The 19,258-nt window shown below is 61.2% G+C and overlaps 2 protein-coding genes across 2 annotated transcripts in view; one reads left to right on the top strand and one right to left on the bottom strand.

Moving 5' to 3' along the window:
• FAM222A (family with sequence similarity 222 member A) overlaps positions 1-8,074 on the top strand; it is a 47,432-nt gene extending 39,358 nt beyond the window's left edge. Inside the window, exon 3 of the mRNA XM_045844448.1 lies at positions 5,640-8,074. Coding sequence (XP_045700404.1) covers positions 5,640-6,913 — 1,274 coding nt within the window. The 3' untranslated portion in view covers positions 6,914-8,074. The remainder of the gene's footprint in view (positions 1-5,639) is intronic.
• A 9,741-nt stretch (positions 8,075-17,815) lies between these two features.
• TRPV4 (transient receptor potential cation channel subfamily V member 4) overlaps positions 17,816-19,258 on the bottom strand; it is a 34,670-nt gene continuing 33,227 nt past the window's right edge. Inside the window, exons 15-16 of the mRNA XM_045846436.1 lie at positions 18,969-19,090; positions 17,816-18,509 (exon numbers count right to left, since the gene is read on the bottom strand). Of these exons, the coding sequence (XP_045702392.1) occupies positions 18,352-18,509; positions 18,969-19,090 (280 nt within the window). The 3' untranslated portion in view covers positions 17,816-18,351. The remainder of the gene's footprint in view (positions 18,510-18,968; positions 19,091-19,258) is intronic.

Here is a 19,258-nt window from a genome sequence, read left to right on the forward strand (position 1 = left end):
GCAGGCAGCCAGCCTTTTCTATGCGCCTGCTGTATACCAAGCCTTCCAACACACATCCTCTCATTTAATCTTCCCTCTGCCCCCTGAGGGGAAGCCAAGGCCGGGAAGCTGTGGTCACTCCCCTGAGGGTTACCTAGATTCACACCCGCGTCGGAGGTCAAAGGCCTGGGTCAGTGGGCTGGGGCTGGGGGCAGATCTGGGTGGCTGGCAGCCATCCTGACCCTTGCCAACAGCCCTCCCAGCAGAGGCCAGGGCACAGCTATACCTGCCCTAGTCTAGCACCTTGCCTCGCCCCCTCACCCCACCCGGAGTGGCCTCATTACTGATTCTGCCTGTGCCACCAGCTAATTAGTGTCATGTTAATTGAGCATTCAAGAGGCTGCCACCTCCAAGGGCAGAGTGTGGGCTGCCAAGGGGAATGCAGATGGGGGCTGGGAGCCCCTCCCGTCCTGGAGCAGCCCTGGACACCCCTCCCCCCGTCTCCACACAGACAACGCCCACCACTACTTCCAGAGCCTGAAGGGAGGGACAGCAGGGAAAGCCTATGATAGCGTGGCAGAGATGGCACTTGCGGAGCCCTCCCGTGAGCCCGGAGCACTCTGAACCCTCCCTGCCCTGCTGTGGGAGAGCTACAGTCGGCCCCGCTGACTGGGGCCCTCGAGGCAACCGCCTCCCCAGGGGTTTGTCTGGTGGGTCAGCAGGCACCTGCGTTCGGCTGCATGGCGACTTTGGGGTGGCATATCGCCACAGCAGGTGCCTGGGGCCCACCGATAACCCCAGAGTGTGGGACCAAGAATCCTGGGCTCCTGCTGCGCCCCTACCCTGTCCACCACCACCACCCCTCCCCCTTGATAAGCAGGCAGCAGCCGAGACGTGTCTACCTGTCATCCCCTGACACAGGAGAGCCTGGGGGTCACGTGAGGGGCTGCCTGAGGTCCCCCACAGCAAAGGATAACTTGGGACGTCAAACCGCAGAGCCCGGACTCCAGCCTGAGTCGGAGCTTCTGGTCCCTCCACAGCAGAGCCGCCGCCTCCCCTCCCCACCACCCAGCCCCCCAGCAGGGTGCCTCCGAGGTCTGCTCTCGTGTCTCCCTGTAGCAACATAAAGTCTCACTCAAAGGGCTGCTTTTAATTGGCTTAATACGCTCGTTAATAACTGCGCCTACCTAACGCACCTGTAAGAGGCTCATAACATTAACCTAATGGCAGTGATGCCTGGCCCACACTGCCAGCCAGCCTTTTAAATTTCCCAATGGGGGCTTTGACGGGGGGGCCACGTGAGCAGAGACGGGGCAGGGAAGGCCCAGTTCACAGGGTAGGCGCCTTTGGTTCTGCACACGGAGCCCAGGTTCCGTCTGGCAGCTGCCCTGTGGCCTCTCGGGGGCCTCAGAATAGGGAGTTCACTGAACCCTGCACCTTCCTGCATCTGTCCTGCCCGCCAGGTGTGTGGTCTGCCCCCCACGCCCGTTTAGTTTGCATGTCATTTCAGAGGTCGGCATCTCCGGGCAGAGCACCCCCTCCCTGCCCACCTCAGTCCCTGCCCCCCCGGGGCCTTCTGGCTCATTCCCAGCCCGTCTGTCCTCCAGGGGTCAGCAAAAACGTGGGAACTGGCGTTTGCAACCCCCGCTTGGTACTCTGTTCCTTGGGCGTCCGGCCTCCTCCTCTTCTGAAACCCGAGGCCTGCCTCCCAAGGATGCCCTGAGCGCTGGGCATGGGGCCTGGCCAGCGGCAGCCCTGAGCCTGTGGGAGGCAGCACAGGGCCACAGCCCCAGGGGTTGGGGGAGGGCTGAGCGGGGGGCCTGCAGCCGGGAGCGCTGCCCGAGCATCTCAGCTCGCCCCAAGGTGCTCACGCAGGGTTTCACAGACAGAGGCAGCCGGGAGCTCAGAGGTGGCCGAGTCCATCTATAGCATCATCTCCCCCTGCTAGACTGCCAGCCCCGTGAGGACAGGGACTCGGGTTGGCTTTGATTCCCGCTGCATCTCCGAGGCCCAGGGCAGCACCGCCTGCACACAGGAGGGGCTCCGGAAGCTTGGGTGGAGGCGGGGCTGGGGGCGGCCTCTAGAAGGCAGCTCTCCATGGGGCTGTCTCTCCGGCCTCGCCCCCGCCCCCCACCAGGGCTGACCCCCAGGTGTTCTGACTGGCCGTGAACAGGGACTCCCAGGCTGCCTGCGTTCCACTGGCCGCAGCCCCATCGTCCATGGGACACGACACCCCTGAGCACCCATTGCGTGTCAGTGGGGACATGGCAGTGAACAAGGCAGCTCGGGAGCCCATGCCATGGCCACCACCCTCCGGTGGGAAAGGCTGTGTCTGAGGCACCCAGGGTGCTTCAGGAGCAAGGTGTGCAGCGGGGGCCACAGCAGCACCTCAGCCAGGCCAGGTTTGAGACAGGGTCACTCTGGTGACCCGCAGGTCCACCTGAAGTCTCTCACACCCAAAACACCAAAGAGCAGGCCCACCCAAGCGCGTGTCCTGCCGAGACTGGCTCAGCAGCCAAGGCTCCGAGCTGCCCGCCCGTGCGGGCTCCGGCAGGTCAGCCCCTGCCCCTCTGAGCCTCCACCGGAGGAAGTGCAGGCCAGCTCTGTCCTTCCTCCTCCTCGTTCCGCGGAAGAAGAGGGAGAGCAGCAGCAGGTCCTGGCTTCCACCGGGGCCTGCCTTGGGGTGCAGAGGGAGGTGTGGGAGCTGGGGAAGACAACTTGGGGAGCAGACCGGGCCCAGACCGCAGCCCTGCTCTTGCCGGTCGGTCGTGTGGTCCTGGGAAGCTCTGAGCGCCCTCTCCCTCCTCTGGGAAACAGGAGCCTGTGTTGGCTACCTATTGCTGTGCAGCAGGTTGCCCCACAACTCAGGGGCTCGAGCCGTTATCAGTGACCACGTAGCAGCGCTCGTGGCTTCTGCACGTCAGGACCTCAGGAGTGGCTTCACCGGGCAGTTCTGTTCCCTGTCGCTGCTGAGGCTGGGGCTGGGGGACCCGCTTCCAAGAAGGCCCACGTGCTTCTGCGGGAGACCTCAGCTCACCCCCACGTGGGCTCCCTCCCTGGGCCTTCCCCCACCCCACAGGCAGCTGCTTCCCCCAGAGCAAGTGACCCAAGAGAGAATGAGCAAGCAGGAAGCTGCAGTGCCTTTTATGACCTTGCCCTGGAGGTCACACTCCTTCACCTGCACAGCACATCCCAGGTCATCCAGGTCGGCCCCGTGTGGAGTGGGAGGGGGACCCCAAAGGACATGAATACAGGGACGTCAGAATAATTGGGGTGGGCAGCGTGGAAGGTCTTCTCGGCCACCTGCCCAATGCTATGACTCGTCTGCTTCCTGGTCTCCACAGCGGGGACCATCCCCCCCCACCTCTCAGAGCTGGCCGGCGCTGCAGACCAGGGCTGCCAAGACAGGCCGTGGGCCCGGCGCCTAGTGGGTACCGAGCACGCACCCAAGGGCCGCCTGCACGCTGCGCCGCCACCATTGGCTCCGACAAAGGCCCGAGGGACCCCCGCCCCCCTGCCGGGGAGCCCCGTTGAGCCGTCGGGGGCCAGATGGGCCCCTTCTTTCAACGAGTGGGAACTACGAAGAGGCCCTGCTTCCCCCGGCCCCCTTCTCAAGGTTTTAAACACCTAATTTATTCCATCCATTAGATAGATTTTGTAGATTTAATCATTTTCACAGTTGGTGGCTCATTGGATACTCAAGATAAACTCCAAATGCAAGTATAATGGTGAGGACAAATGAGTTTTCACACCACAATGGCAGAAACTTGCTTGGGAAGAGACTTTAAGAGGAACAAAAATACATACAGATATAATTTCTTTCCCCGGCAGCTGCTTTTGCTGACTATAGGAGGGTTACCGCAGTTAATTTCACCAGTTTTGTTCATCTGTAAAATTGCATAAAAGTGACATTTTTGTGCTCATTATAGCAGCCGCTGATTTATGACTGGTAAATGAAGAGCCGGGCCCCTTTTGGCGGGACTCTCCGGGCGCTGCTAAGTGCCCATGAAATTGCTTGTATAATGTAGTTTAAATCCAATCTCGGAGAAAGATTCCCCCGTTGGCCGAAGTGACATTTCCATTCTCCACACTGAGTTTATTTTCGGCCACTTAGGTGGGGGTGGCCCCAGCAGGGTCAGGGCGAGGGGTCCCTGGCCGACTCCACCTGCCTGGCCCGGGTCAGGCCGGAGGGACGGAGGGCCCTGCCCCAGCCTGCTCTGGGTGCTGCCCACCGCTCAGCTCCCCTCCCCGCCGCCCGCCCGGGGCAGACCACGCCCCTGCACCCCGGGGCAGCTCGGAATGACCTTTCTGACACGCGGGCCCGCCCCTGCGCTCCCCTGCTTAAAGCCTGCCCCGGGCTGCCGGTGCCCTGCAGTGGGAAGCACCGCCTTCCATTCCGGCCCCACACACGCCCTGCCCAGCCCAGAACACCCTCTCGGGGCCTCCTCCACACACTCGCTGCCCTGGGCTCCTGCTTGCTCTCTGAATTGTTTCCAGTTCCCACCTGGACACACTTTGTCGTCGCCTCTGGACCTCGGCCCAAGCTGCCGCTCCCGCCTGAGATAGGTCTCTCCCCTCCTCCCTCCATCGCCTTAACCAGGGGGGCTCACTCTCCCAAAAAGCCTCCTCCAAAGCCCCAGCTGGGTCGGCTCCCCAGGGGCCCCACACCGCCTGCCCTCCCCACCAAAGCCCGGGTCGGCTGTGAGCCCACGAAGGGGCCATGGGCCAGGCTCTGGAAGGATGGCACGTGGGGTCCGCACGGGGGCCCCATCACGGCACCAGGCCCTGTCCCTCCCTGTCCCCAAAGGCCCGGCCCCAGGCACAGGGCAGAGCACAGACTCACACTCGGAGAGCGCCTGCTTCTGCCGACACACCGCACTCGGACGACTCGTTACACCCGCACAGCCACCTGGGGGGGGTTGTGTTACCGCGGCACCCCCATTTCACAGACATGGAAACTGAGGCTCAGAATGGAATCCCCCGGGGTCACTGGAAGGCCCTCTTCACCCGAGGACCCAGACAGGCCACAATCTCCCAGCACCCCCTGCGCACCTCACCCCCCGCTGGGCCACTTGGTACAATCCTTCCTCCAGGTCACCCTGCAGACCTGACATGGTCATTACCCCCATCCCACCGGGGAAACTGAGGCTCAGCCGGGCAAACGACTTACACAGGGCCACACAGCCCCACGGCCAGGTCAGCCAGCTCCAAAGCCCGAGCAGGGCCTTCCCACTGGCCTAGTGCAGGCCCCCGGCTCCGCACGATCCGCCTCGCCGTGGACACAGACCAGGCACAGCTCGTCTGTGTAGTGACGAGACTGAGCCGCTCCCCTGGGTGTGGTCAGAGACCGGGAGGGGGCGCAGGGGGCCCTCGGGGAGCTGGTCATGTCCTGTGCCTGGACCCAAGTGTTGTTAGACGAGTGTGTCCCATTGGTGAAAGTTCAGCCAGCTGACCACGAGGGCTGATTCCTTCCTTTACACCGACCCCAAGTGTAACAACTGAGAAGGGACTAAGGAGTGAGGGACCGAAGGCAGACAGGAGGAGGGAAGGGCAGCCTGGCGCTCCGGCAGTCCTGGGGAGCAGGGGGGTGTGGCTCCAGGCCTCCTGTGTCACCCGGTCAGTGCTCACCTGTGCCTTCCTCTCGTCGCCGGTCCCCGCAGGTGAGACAGTGGCCAGCTCCATGCATTCCTCCCGCTACCCGAGCCCTGCCGAGCTGGACGCCTACGCGGAGAAGGTGGCCAACAGCCCGCTCTCCATCAAGATCTTCCCCACCACCATCCGCGTGCCCCAGCACAAGCACCTGGGCCGCACCGTCAACGGCTACGACACCTGCAGTCAGCGCTACAGCCCCTACCCGCAGCACGCCGCTGGCTACCAGGGCCTGCTGGCCGTCGTCAAGGCCGCCGTCTCCTCCAGCGTGGCTGCGCCCACCGGGCCCGCCAAAAGCGTGCTCAAGAGCGCCGAGGGCAAGCGGACCAAGCTGTCGCCGGCCACCGTGCAGGTGGGCGTCGCGCCCTACCCGGCGCCCAGCACTCTGGGGCCCCTGGCCTACGCCAAGCCACCCGAGGCGCCCGCCCCGCCGCCGGGCCTGCCCGCGGCGGCCGCCACTGCCGCCTCCGTCATCTCTTTGCCGGGCCGCAGCCGGGCCCTGCCACCTTCCAACCTGCCCTCCATCCATAGCATCCTCTACCAGCTCAACCAGCAGTGCCAGGCCCCGGGCGTGGCGCCTGCAGCCTGCCAGGGTGTGGCCGTGCCCCTCCCCAGCCCCGCCAAGCACGGCCCCGTGCCCAGCTTCCCCAGCATGGCCTACTCGGCCGCTGCCGGCCTGCCCGACTGCCGAAAGGGCGCTGAGCTGGGCCAGGGAAGCACAGCGGCCTTGACGTTGGCTGCAGCCACCAAGCCTGCAGGGTACATGGACGGCGGCCTGGATTACCTGCTGTGGCCACAGAAGCCGCCCCCACCGCCGCCCCAGCCACTGCGGGCCTATAGCGGGGGCACAGTGGCCAGCAAGTCCCCGGAGGCTTGCGGGGGGCGGGCGTACGAGCGGGCCAGCGGCTCACCCCTGAACTGCAGCGTGGGGCTGCCTGCCAGCTTCACGGTGGGCCAGTACTTCGCTGCCCCCTGGAACAGCGTGCTGGTGACTCCCACCAGCGACTGCTACAACTCCGCGGCGGTGGCGGTCTCCGAGCTGGGGCCCGGGGGCTCCCGGGAGCTGCCGGGCCCCCCAGCGGAGGCCCTCTCGGGCCTGCCCAGCAAGAGCGCGTGCAACACCGCAGCGCTGAGCAGCAGCCTGCAGTCGCTGGAGTATCTCATCAACGACATCCGGCCGCCCTGCATCAAGGAGCAGATGCTGGGCAAGGGCTACGAGACGGTGGCCGTGCCCCGGCTGCTCGACCACCAGCACGCCCACATCCGCCTCCCCGTCTACAGATAAGGCCTGCCTCGTGGGCGGCGCATGGACCAAGGGACAGGGCCCGCCAGGGGGGCAGGCAGGCCGGAGAGCAGTGGCCGGCTGCGCACAGGGGCCTGTTGACGCCCACAGGGAAGCCGCAGCCATGTCTGCCTGCGGAGGTTTGGCAGGGCGACCTTGCTCAACGAGGCCCCTCCCCACCCATCAGCTGTCCCGGGACACGGGGAGGGCCCCTGAGCAGCTCCTGATGCCCACACCTTCCTCCGTCCACGCGGGCAGAGGTGCGGAGAGAGAGACCACTGAAAACCACCAGTGCTTCTTTCTGCTCTCCCGGGCAGAGCTCAGGCCAAGGTGGGGTGCGGGAAGAAATGTGGCGGTTTAGAATCAGGGTGGGGGGTCAAAGTAACCTCCAGGGGTCCCATAGCTCCCCCCACAAGCTGTCCAGTCACCTGGAAGAGGAGCAGGGGAGGTCACTGGTTCCACAGTGTCCCCCACTGGCCAGTCCAGGTGACGACCACTTTAATAGAGGCTCCAGGGACTGCCCGGCCCCCTGCCCTTCCTCCTCTAGACTCTTCCTCTCCTTCCCCACATGGAGAAACCGCCCCCAACCCCCATCCCTCCTCCCCCATACCTCTCACAGGGCTGCAGGCCGGGCGCGCTGCGCAAGGGCGCCTCCTGCAGGACACACCACGTGCACCCTAGACTTGTGTATTTATTGCAGCGATTCCCTGAGTCATGAGGAAGGGGTGCCACCTCCCCGTTCGCACAAAGGCACCACGGGGGTTAACAGTGGGCCTGCCATCTCAGAGCCTTGCCTTCTTCGGGGTCCCCCCCCCCGCCCCCTGCCCCGGGAACCAGCGAGGGGGCAACCCACCCGTTTTAACTGTGTGACTCCATGCAACTCCTTTCCCGCCAGCCGCCCTCCAAGGCCCGCCCCACACCACCGGGGGGCGTGGGGGGGCAGGCAGGCAGGGGGCCCCCCTCAGTCCCCAAGGCCCAGGCCCAGCCCCGGCCCCTCTGGGCCCCGGAAGCGGTACTGTATCTCTCTCCAAGGCCTGTTCTAGCACTAAGTGCATTTACAAATCTCTGAGAATGTTTTTTTTTTATACTAAAATTGACCATTATATTCTACTGTGAGAAGTGCGGTCTGCACTATATTGTTTTAAAAACTAAAAGAAAAGAAAGGAAAACACAGATGGCGTCTCGGCTGTGGGATTGTTCTGTCGCTGGTCTGTGCTCGCTTCCTCCTGGTGGGAGTAAAACGCGCTGTGTCCTCTGCAGGCGGGGCTGGCGCCCCCCCCACCCCACCCCGGAAACAGGGCGGGGCCTCCTGGCACCCGCAGCGCCGGGCCACTGTCCTCTGTGCCATCCACCTTCCCTCCACCCCTCCCGCTCTCCCGAGGTGGACGCTGGCATTGGCCTCGTGCACGTGTCCACCACTTGGTCAGGCCAGAGATCCATCTCTCGACCAGCCGAAACAGGGCCCCTTGGCTCCTCCCCTGGGTGGTGTGGAGGTGGCCTGGGGGTGGCGTCCCCCCTCATCCCTCGGTTCCTTCCCAGTTCGCCCTCTGTGCCTCACATGTGCCAAGCTCCCATGGGGGCAGGCCCACGTGGCTGGGCCTCGGCCCCCCCCACCCCATACCGTGGTGCCCGGGAATTTGCCAGTGACCGCTCCCCAAGGGGCTCACGATTTTTCAGGCACTTCCTGTGCTGGGCATTTTCATGTACACTCACACGGGACATCTCATAGGGGTCCCACCACCTTTCACAAGGCAGCAGGGGTTCCAGAGGAAGAAACTGAGGCTCAGAGATGTGAAGTGGCCTGCCTGAGGTCACACAGCCAGTCTGCAGAAAATTGGTGTTCGAACCCACGGCATGGACTCCTCCTCCAGGCCTGTCCCTGCCTTCCCTGGGGTCTGCCAGCCCGACACCAGGGCAGGGGGCACCAGCGAGTCCCCAGATGTGGGCCTCCCCTCCCATACAGGGGGTGGTGCCCAGGTGTCCGGCAGGGTGAGGTCCTGGCTCAGGTGGGGACAGAGGAGCCGCCCTGGCTGCAACACTGCCTGGGGGTATCCGCCTCCCTGAGCTCAGGCCCCAGGGCCTGGCAGCCCACAGAGGGGGAGAGGGAGGCTCCAGCAGGAAGGGCCGTGTCCAGAGAGGGACCCGTGCCCTTCCAAGTGGGGTCAGTGAGCCAAGGGTGTCACCCCAGGGCTGGGGGCAGGCAGGGTCCTGCAGAGGGCGGAGCTGGGCGAGGTGGCACTGCGTGCAAGGCTCCGGGGAGTAATCACAGACAGGATGTGGACGGCGGGTGGCAGAGAGCTTTCCTGACCTCACAGTTTAGTCTCACAATACCCCTCCCAGGTGTGCAATGAAATTGTCCCGTTTCACAGGTGAGGAAGGACAGGAAAAGGTGAGAAACGGCCACGGGGATGGGAGGAGGGGGCCAGGCTCTGGCCTCAACCCCCTGCCCTGGACCCCCTGCCCTGCATCAGGCTGCCTCCACCCTCAGGCACAGCTGAAGCCCACGTGGAGGTGTCACAGCGCAGGGCAGCCCAGCCCTGCCAGCTTCCAGAGTGAGACATGGGTTCGAATCCTGCTGTTGCTACTCCGAGTGGCCCTGAACCAGTCTATCCCCATCCAGGTCACAGATGGAATTCAAGGAGATGGAAGCACAACAGGGCGGCGGGTTCTGCAGCCGGGCTCAGGGCTGGGCGTGGGCCTGTGGCTCAGCTGGTCCCGCGGCCACCGCTGGGGCCACCTCAGCACCAGCGCGGTGTCGGGGTCGCCCAGGTCTCCATGTCCTGGGCCCACCCACCCAGGGAAGGAGATGAGACCGGAACCACCCTCCAGGCCAGGTCCCCCACATTTGCAGGTCAGGGCTGAAGATCTATCTCCTCTCCTGGGAAACCTTTTCATCCTCCGCCAGGTGGGTCGGCAAGCAGGGGAAGGGAGGGCACATGGCACAGCCAGTCTGGCCCAGCTGGCGTTCCCCTCCCTGGGAGCCCAGCTAGCTGATCTCAGATGGTCCCCCAGCATCGTGCCCTCTGTGCCACCGATCCCCTGCGATGACAGCGCTGGAGGAGCAGCGCGGTGACAGCGGGAATGTCACCACCACTGCTGCAGTCACCAACAGCCCGCAGCTGCTGCAGGCGCACCGGGCGCCCGGATCGGCACGGCCTGGCACAGCAAGTCCTCTCTCAACGTCCGCAAATTCTGCAACTTCACGCACAGCGAGATGTGACGCAGCCAGTGGGACCACAGGCTCCCAGACACGAACTGGCGCGAAGCTCCCGTAGCACCTCATCGCACGACAGTGAAACATTGTGGGACAGATGACCTCATTCGAGGGCCCGCTGCCCTGAGTTCTCACGCCTTTCCAGGTGCCTGCAATACAGGCCATACGGGCGCACCCTCCCAAGTCACAGACGAGGCCAGAGAGGCCCAGAGAAGGGCAGGCGTTTGCTCAACACCACACAGCTGAGCTGAGAGCAGAGCAGCACCTGGGAGAGAACACGGGCCTTCTGCACCGCAGTCTGAGCTCTCGACCGCAGTGCTGCGCCCAACACACACAGCCACCGCCAGCCCCCAAGTGTGGCCCCTTTGGCTCCAGACCTTGGTCCAGCCTTGGGTCCCACACCCCTGGGTGAAGGAGCAGAGGGGGAACCTGCCATCCCACCCAGCCCCCACCCCCGGCGGCACTCCGCCCTTCATCTCTGAGTCTCCTGGGCCACCAGAAGACCCCCTCCTCTCCATCTATGCAGCCGCCTGGGGCTCCCACCTCCTAGAGCCGAGCTGTCCTGATAGGGCAGCCACTCATGGCTGGAGCACAGTGTCGGCTTTTTCTTCCTCTTACTGCCGCAACAGCTAGGAGAAGGCCGCAGCGTCTTAGGGAGCCATCAGAGCTGCCCCGGGTGGCGGGAGGGCTTGCAAGTACACTGGGCAAATGTATCGGAGCACTGATATAGGGACACTCACCTTTCCAGGGTGGCCCCGGATTTTCTTGACTCACATCCCAGCCTGAGAGCACTCACCCATTACTGGGAAGGGGAAGCTGAAACAAGTTGGACCCCTGACATGCCGGCAGTGATTTCAAACTAGAGCCGCTCAGCTCCCAGCTGCAGCCGGGATTCAGCCTGCACCCACGCCCACGCCCTCTTCACGGGCACCTGGGTTCCACTGTGCTGCACGGCACCTGTGCACCCTGGCTCTCTTAAAGGGCCCAGGGGGTCCCCCAGCCCCCTGCCCTGGCCACTGGAAGATGGGACCTAACCAGTGCGGTGGGCGAATCTAGCATACAAAAAGTTTTCTGTTTAAACCACCGGCATCACTAGCTTGGCCTGTCCAGTGGCAGGAGGAGGAGATGAGGCAAAAACAAACAACAACACACACACACACACACACACACACACAACTAGCCTCCTATACCATAGACTCCCTGTGTAACCCTGGGCAATCTGGGTGGCCTGAGCCTCAATTCTTGACTTGTCAAAGGGGGGTGGTGGCACTGGAAAAGGGAATGGCTTTTCCAGGTGGTGTGTAATCAGGATGACAGGGCAAATGAGTCCTGCGAGAGAGGGGCCTCCTCCCTGAGGGCGAGGGACCTACAGGTCCCAGTCCTGTTACTGACCCTCACCAGCTTGCAGCCTTTGGCTCGTGAGCGCCCTCTGTGGGCTGCTGCTTCTCAACGGTAAAGCGAGGCTAAGCTGAGGCGGGTGGAGCCCAGGAGATGGGCGGTCCCATCCCGGGGCAGCTCGGAGCCTGTCCCGTCAAAGATGCCCCCCAAATCAGGCGTGTTATTTCTCTCATCACTCGGCCCAGCTGATTTCTACCTTGGAAAGTGGGTTTCCAGGTCAAACGAGCTTGAGAAACAGCCTCTGACCCTCCCTTCCTCCCTCCCTCCCGGAGTGGCACAAATCACCGCAGCCTATCAAAGGCTCTGAGAACCCCGCAGCAGGATATCCTTCCAACCCTCACCCCGAGGTTTCCCAACTCGTCAGTCACCTAAGCTTTTGTGTCTGTCGACTTCCCAAGGAACGAACCGGGCTGCAGGGAATCCTGAGTCCTACCTGTTGAGTCCCCTCTCCCTCCCGGGCCTCCCCAGTTCCCCAGCTGCAACGCAGACACACTGCATGAGGCTGCAGCAGAGCCAGGGCTGGAATCCAAGCCCCGCCTGGAGCTGGGCCTCAGTTCTGCGGCCACCGCATCCTCAGTGGTCTTCATCCGCCTGTCAAACTAGACCCAAATGAAGGGAAACAGCCCCGGGGGAAGAGGGGGAGCCCTCTTCGGTGAAGTGGGGGTGAGAACCCCTATTTGGAAAACGAAAAGTGAGGTTCAGAGAGGGGAGGCAAGTTGCCTACTGCCACACAGCAATAGACGCTCCAGAGGCAGATCTGGACGGCTTCTCTCTGTGTTGACGGGGATGGGGGTGCATTTCCTGAGTCTTACAGCCCCGGGGCACATGTAAAGGGGAGCCCAGCTGGGGGAGCTCTTCCCCACCGAGTTCTCTGGCGGGGAAGCTTCCTCAGGCTTCCTCGGAAGAGGCCGTGGGTGTGACTACAGCGACCCCTGGTGTCCAATCTCGGGATCAGCTGCCCCACTCTGCAGAGGCCAAAGGCAAATCTGTAGGATCCAGCGGGTGCATCCCAAGGGTGGGGTGACTAAGAGCAAGTGGAGCTCTCTGATGTCAGAGTATGTTGAGGAACCGAGGACCCCCTGAGCCAGGGTTGGGGGAGCTGGGTCCGAGTCTCATCTCCATCAAACTCTCCCGTCTTCACCTGTCAGAAGCCACCACACCCCATTGCTGTGTCGGCTTTGGAAAGGACTCGGTCATTTAAAAAAAAATCCTACCACCCTCCAGAAAGTCTCTCTTCCTAAAACAGAGTGTTCAAATCCTGAAACTCCTCCATGTCCGGGCTGTGTGTCCTTAGGCAAATGTGTTTACTTCACTGGGTCTCACTTTCTTTATCTGTAAAGTGGGGATAAAAATTGGTTCTTGTATCTGCATGAATCGGGCAGAGTAATAAGGAACCCTGACCTTTAAAAAAGAAAGAAAAATGATCTGAAACAATCATAAGAGACCAAGGTTGGTTAATTCAGCTGCTCGAGGGTATCATCCGGGACCCATGCCCTCTGCACTTTCCTGTTCCGCCAAGCCCCATCCTGGGCGCAAAATGGCTGCTACAGCTCCAGCTGTCACATCCAGGCCTGAGAGCACCCAGCAAAGGAGAAGACAGCATCTTCCCACAGGTCCCAGACTTCCTCCTCTTCCAGACTTCCCCCTCCTTCAGACTTCCCCCTTGTCTCATGGGTCAGAACCGGTTCACATGGTTATTGTTCTACCAACACCCAGTAAAGGCAATAGTCACCATTGCCTCTGGCATTGCCAGAGTGGAGAATGCTATACAGACCCAGGTGCTGCAAATCGGGAAGAGGGGACTTGATTTCTGGGGAGGCATTGGCACCAGCCCATAGGCTCTGCCCATGGCTCCTGGGATGGGAATGCCTCACACCTGGTAGGTGCTTTATCCACGTTCTTCTGCCTCCCTCTTTTTGCGGTTGCTCCAAGCACACAGGACTCCCAGCCTGAACTCTCCTGACCCAGCTGCCTGAGCCCCCTTCCCGGGGGGCTTGGGTCTCCACTGCCCAGAGCCTCCTCTCTCCTGTCCTCTGCTCCCATCACTGCCAGCCCCTTTGGTTTCTGTCTCTACATCTGGGATGAACAAAGATCTCCCTGTTGTCCCCAAAGACTTTGGAACCCTAAAAAGTAAAAGGTAGGGGGTGCTTGATTCTCATCAAATGTTTTTAGTGAAGAGTCAACGATTAACAACTACAAACGGAGGTCTGGAATATGTAACCGCCCCGTCCAAACAACTGCAGTGACCAGGATACCCTGCTGCCCAGGCGAGGTACGGAGACCCACCGCCCACGACAACGTCAGGGAAGGTCAGAAGCGTGCATTTGGGGGAGGTGAACAGTGTGGTAGAAAAATGGCTCTTGATTTTAAAAAATCCCCAGCATTCATCGAAAACAATAATAACAGCTAATAATAACAGGGCATGTAATAATGAACTATTCACAGGCATAAGAGGTAATTGTTCAATTAAGATCCGAGAGTTTCTGAGACTGTCTTTTCTGATGGGGCCCCATTGTTTTTGACGCCGGTAGTGCTAATTATTTCCCAGTAGTGCTTTAAACTTGGGATGAAAAAAGCCCTCTTGTCAAATATGACACACAAGTGCTTTATCATTATGAAATACACAGGCACGCACATAACAAGAAACGCTCGCTTGCTGGTACAAAGTTAGGGGCAGGTTCAAAGGGAGCGGGTTTGGAATGGGGGCTGAGTCTCTGGCTCGACAAAAGGGGCAGCAGCAGCTGGGGTCCTCATCACACAAGTGACCTGGCCTCATCCCTTCTCACCCCTCGGGGGTCAGTTCTCTTTCCAGGATGGACTCTGAGGACAGAATGCCTGGGTTCAAATCCCACCTCCACCACTTGTCAGCCAGGTGTCCAGAGTAAGAATTTTCACTTCTCTGCATCTCAGTCTCTCGGTCCCGAACAAGGAGGGCAGTGGACATTCAATTTTTGGCCTGCACGAGTTCTGTTTACTGTTTCTCTGGAGCCTGTATCCATTATTACCACAAAATTGATGCCTTCACGTCTTTAAAAAAAAAAAAAAAACACAGAAACTCAGTGGCAGACAAAACCAGTTCTTTCTCAGGCATCTGTGGGCTTCCTCTGACCTCAGCTAGGCCTGCCTGGCAGATAGAGCCAAGTAGCTCTTGTCCTCCTTGGGAGGCGGGGCTAGGCATGTCTGCTAACATCCCATTGGTTAAAAACAAGTGATATGGCCCTGGCTGGTGTAATTCAGTGGATTGAGGGCAGACTGCAAACCAAAGGGTCGCCGGTTTGATTCCCAGTCAGGGCACATGCCTGGGTTGCGGGCCAGGTTCCCCAGTAGGGGGTGCGCAAGACGCAACCACACATTGATGTTTCTCTCCCTCTCTTTCTCTTTCCCTTTCCCTCTCTCTAAAAAAAGAAAATATTAAAAATAAGTCACATGGCCAAGCCCAGGGGTGGGCAATTACGCTTTGCCCACAGCGGGGGGACACCCCACAGTGACGCTGTGAAGGCGTGGACGAAGCGAAGCGTCAGGCACTGGGGCCGCTGGCCCAGGTGCCAACGTGCCACCTCTCCTCCCCCCGTCCTGGACCCTGGGGTCTTGGGGAAGCTAACGCCATCCCTGGCTCTAACTCTGCCTTTCAGGGGTGCTGAACCCCAGGCTTTCCTCTATTAGCGAGAGAGAGATGAGCAGGTGTGGGGACGGCACTGACCACACAGAAGCATCCCACGGAGACTCCGTCGTCACCAGGAGGGCAGAGAACTGAAAAGGGAGAGTGCTTCCCTCCAAGTGCGTCTGCACCCAGCCCGCCCCCTGGAAACGCTGCGGCTCGCCCGCCGCCAGCGTGTGTCCCACGCTGCAAAGGACGCTGGGAAAGGTCCTCTTGAAGACCTTCCTGGACCGAACCGGAAACCTCCATGACTCGAAAACACTGTAAATGGCCCCGAATCAGCTTTTAAGTGATAAAGAATCAAAACCCAGAGCACCAAATATTTAGAAAGTCACAGTTGAAAAAGTTACCACACGCTTAGGTAAAACTGTACTCAGAGGAAAATTCATAGCCAACAATTATTTAATTATTTTTTTAAAACAAGCGAATAAAGTCTTCGCCTCAGCCAGTCACGGCCAGGCACGGAGCTCTTTCGAGGTGAGAGGGCGCCTCAATTCTGCCGGCAGGCCCATCCCATAACCCCCTAGAGAAGTGACCTTGCTACAGCCCCAGAATGAACCACAGCCATCCTCAGTGACCATATTGGCCCCCACTGGAAAGATGGCATGGAGGGGGGGCAGCTGTAGCAGATGCTACTGGTTGCCCAGGTGATAAGTGATCCTTCCATTCTCCTTTCCCACAGAACCCCAGGCCTGGCCAGGGAAACCACCTATCTCCATAGTGCCCTCTGCTTCTCTAGGCCACCCATGGCTTCCTGCCTGCTGATTGGCTGGATCACGGGACACGTGACCCACACCTGGCTGATGTCACAATAGGGGGTCAGCTGGGGGACTGGGGAAAAGGTTCCACCCTCATAAAAGGAGACATAGAATCATCTGTCCTCTTCCTTCCTCTGGAAGTGGCTGAATCTGGGTCTGAGGCCTGGAACATTGGTGACATCCTGCGTCCTTGAAGGGAGCCAATGAGAAACTTTCAGCACACCTGGGTGGGCGTGGCCTATCACAGTGCCTGACACAGGAGTGACAGGCAGAACCCTTCCTGCTTCCCAGAGTCTGCATACCCTCCCTCCCTCGAGACTTCCTGCTGAGACAATAAATACTCCTTTCCCTTTAAGCCAGTGTAAATTTTCCATTACTTGCTGCCCCGAACATGTAACCGTATGCAAACCACACCACAATCCTTTCTTCTTTAAAACACAGGGAATCACTAGATCTTCACAAAGGCTGTGCCCCATTTTACAGAGGAGGAAACTGAGGCTTGGAGTTTACGGCCTACCCACAGCTCCTGGAAGGCGTGGCTCAGCCAGGAAGGGCTTCCCATCCCCTGGCCGTGGGATTGGCTCACACAGGATGTGGCCCAAGCCCGTCACATCGGAATGGCTGTTAGGACAACCCCCACCCCCTGGAGAATGCGGGGTGAGGACCCCTCCCTCCGTGTGTCAGGTCGGAATGAGGAAGCACGCAGGCCTGTGCAGAGCTGGGCCACCCTTGGACTGCGAGAACCCGCAGCCCTGGAAGGCAACACAGAAGCAGATGGAGAGAAGGGGACCTGGGAAAGCAAGAGTCCCCCCCCCCGCCACTCTTGGTGGTGACACAGTCAGCCCCCCTTTCTTCTCAAATGGACTCCCGTCCCTCCCATCATCGATTCTCCTCCTTCTGACGGATGGGGACACGGAGGCCCAGAGAGGCAGAGGGACCCATTGCCAAGACTTGGACAGAAGGTGCAGACCCCATGCCCTGTGCTCTTCCCTCAGCAGCTGCCCCTGGCCAGGTCCTGAGGCTCATGGTCTTCTCAGCTGAAGCTTCGGAGTGGACCAAGCCCCCAGCCCTGGGCCAGGCCCAGGAACTGGGGAGGTCACGGGGACACTGCAGCCAGATGCAGGCCGCCGGGCTCTGTGGGAGTGGGGGGAGCGTGGCCGCAGGGCAGGGTGTGGGAGGGGAGCAGGTCAGTCTTCGGCTCCAACTCACAGGCTCAGCCCTGATGGCGAGAGAAGTAGGGGGGGCCCATCTGTACCCCAGACGCCCCGGCACTCCCGCCTCTCCAGGCACCACCACCGTCCTACGGCCACCTCGTCCTCGCCATCAATCACCCTGCTGCTGACACCTGATGGCTCACCCATCTCCACAGCGGTCACCTCCACCCCTGCTCTGCCCCTGCCCGGCAGCTCTTACCCACCCCCAGCACCTCACGACCCCCCCAACCAGCATCACTTGCTCCAATGAGCACCACGCACCCCCCCCCCACCAGCATCCTTACCCCCTCAGCCAGCATCCCCGCCATCGCCACTGGCATTGCTCTCCCCCCCAGCATGATTATTGCTCCCCAGTAATTATTGCTCCCCAAGCAGCATTATTACCCCCATCAACCTAACCCCCCCATGCAGCATGAGTCTCCTCCCGTTCCCAGCACCCCCACCTCTACATCACCCCGCCAGTCACCCCCATCTCTCAGGCCACCGCCACCACCACCTCCTGTGCAGCCCCCAGCCACCCACCTGGGTGGGTCTTAACCACGTGGGTCGCTACAACCGCCCTCATCCCCCGCCCCCACAGGATTTCTGAGCTCTCCCCTGTCCCTGCTGTCATCCCGTGCCTGGCACCACTCCCCCCAACCGCGGTCCGCACCATGGCCTCCATCAGTGAATGAACATTTACTGAGCACCAACAAACTCCAGACCCTCTACAGAATGCACAGAAGGGGCAGCCCACCCGGAGGTCCTGGCCCTCAGCAAGGCCACCCAGTGGCAGCACGTGGTGCTGGGCGCAGGGTGGGGCCGGGGGCTTGGCTGGCCTTGCACCTGGGCCGGGGTCCTGAGGCCACTGCCAGGTTCCGTTGGGGACGGGGGCCATGTTGCTTTCCTGAGCAGAGCAAATAAATAACGGAGAGGCAGCGGGAGCCCCTGTGGGCGGACAGTCCTTGGCTTTGGCTCCTGTGACTCCATGGGAGTGAGACAGGCGGCCAGGAGCCCCGTGCCAGGTGGGGAGGCAGAGCTGGGGGCGGGAGCCTGGCGACCAGAGGGTCCTAGGGCCAGCCCGACATCTCCGCCTGGCCCTCACCTCTGGGGGTCCACGGAGCGGACTGTGAGGCTGAAATGGGGGTGGACCAGAAACGGGCAGGTGGAGGGAAGGGGGCTGGGCTGCAGGAGGGAGACTGCGCCCCTGCCTGCAGCCCCTAGAGGGGGGCGTCATCAGTCCTCCACTTGGGGGGGTAGCTCTGCTTGCAGCCGTCACAGCTGGGGTTCCCCATGTTGTCCAGAGGCACCACCACCTCGTCTGGGTTCGAGTTCTTGTTCAGTTCCACCACGCGCGGCACCACGGAGGACCAGCGGTCTGCAGAGAGCACGGCTGGAGTGAGGGGTGGCGGGGAGGGCAGGTGCGTACATGCAGCGCCTACTGGGCTCCAGGTGCGCCACAGTGATCTAAGGGGGGAGGTCTTATTATCCCCATTGCACAGAGGTGGAAACTGGGGCTCAGAGAGGTCAAGGTGCTTGCCCAGGAGCACACAGGAGTAAAAGGGACAGTCAGAATTTGAGCCAGGTCCCAGTGCCCGAGCGCCCGTGTCCTCCCCACCGCATCCCTGGCTCTCAGTGCCGTGGAAGTGAGGTGCCCTGGGCACTCACAAGGGACACTCAGCAGACAGTTCATCCGGCCCTCCCATTCCACAGACAGGAACACTGAGTCTCAGTCAGGGACAGGGCCGCTCAGAGCCCATCTGTGATGAGAGTGGCCCAGGGCTCCTGCTCTGCACCCTTGAGCCCGCCCTCCTCCACCCCCAGCCCTTTCACTCACCCCTGCGAAGGCGGCCCATGGTGTGCGAGAAGCCGTAATACTGGTAGCTCTCATTCTTGCCCGGGTCCTCGTTGATGATGCCCAGGTTCTGGTTCCAGTGAGACCAGTTCACCTCGTCCACCCTGGCAGGGCCACAGCAGAGGGAGGTCAGGGGAGCCCCCGCTGAGGCGGCGCCCCCCGGGGCCCCAGGCGGCCTCCCTACACACCTGCCTCCTTATTTTTATTCTGGCAAAATATATGTAACAGTTGCCATTTTAACCATTTTTTTTTTTCAAATTCTGGATCCAGTC

Source organism: Phyllostomus hastatus, unplaced genomic scaffold, assembly GCF_019186645.2.
Source record: "Phyllostomus hastatus isolate PE091 unplaced genomic scaffold, TTU_PhHast_1.1 phas_contig_1162, whole genome shotgun sequence".
Lineage (NCBI taxonomy): Eukaryota > Metazoa > Chordata > Mammalia > Chiroptera > Phyllostomidae > Phyllostomus > Phyllostomus hastatus.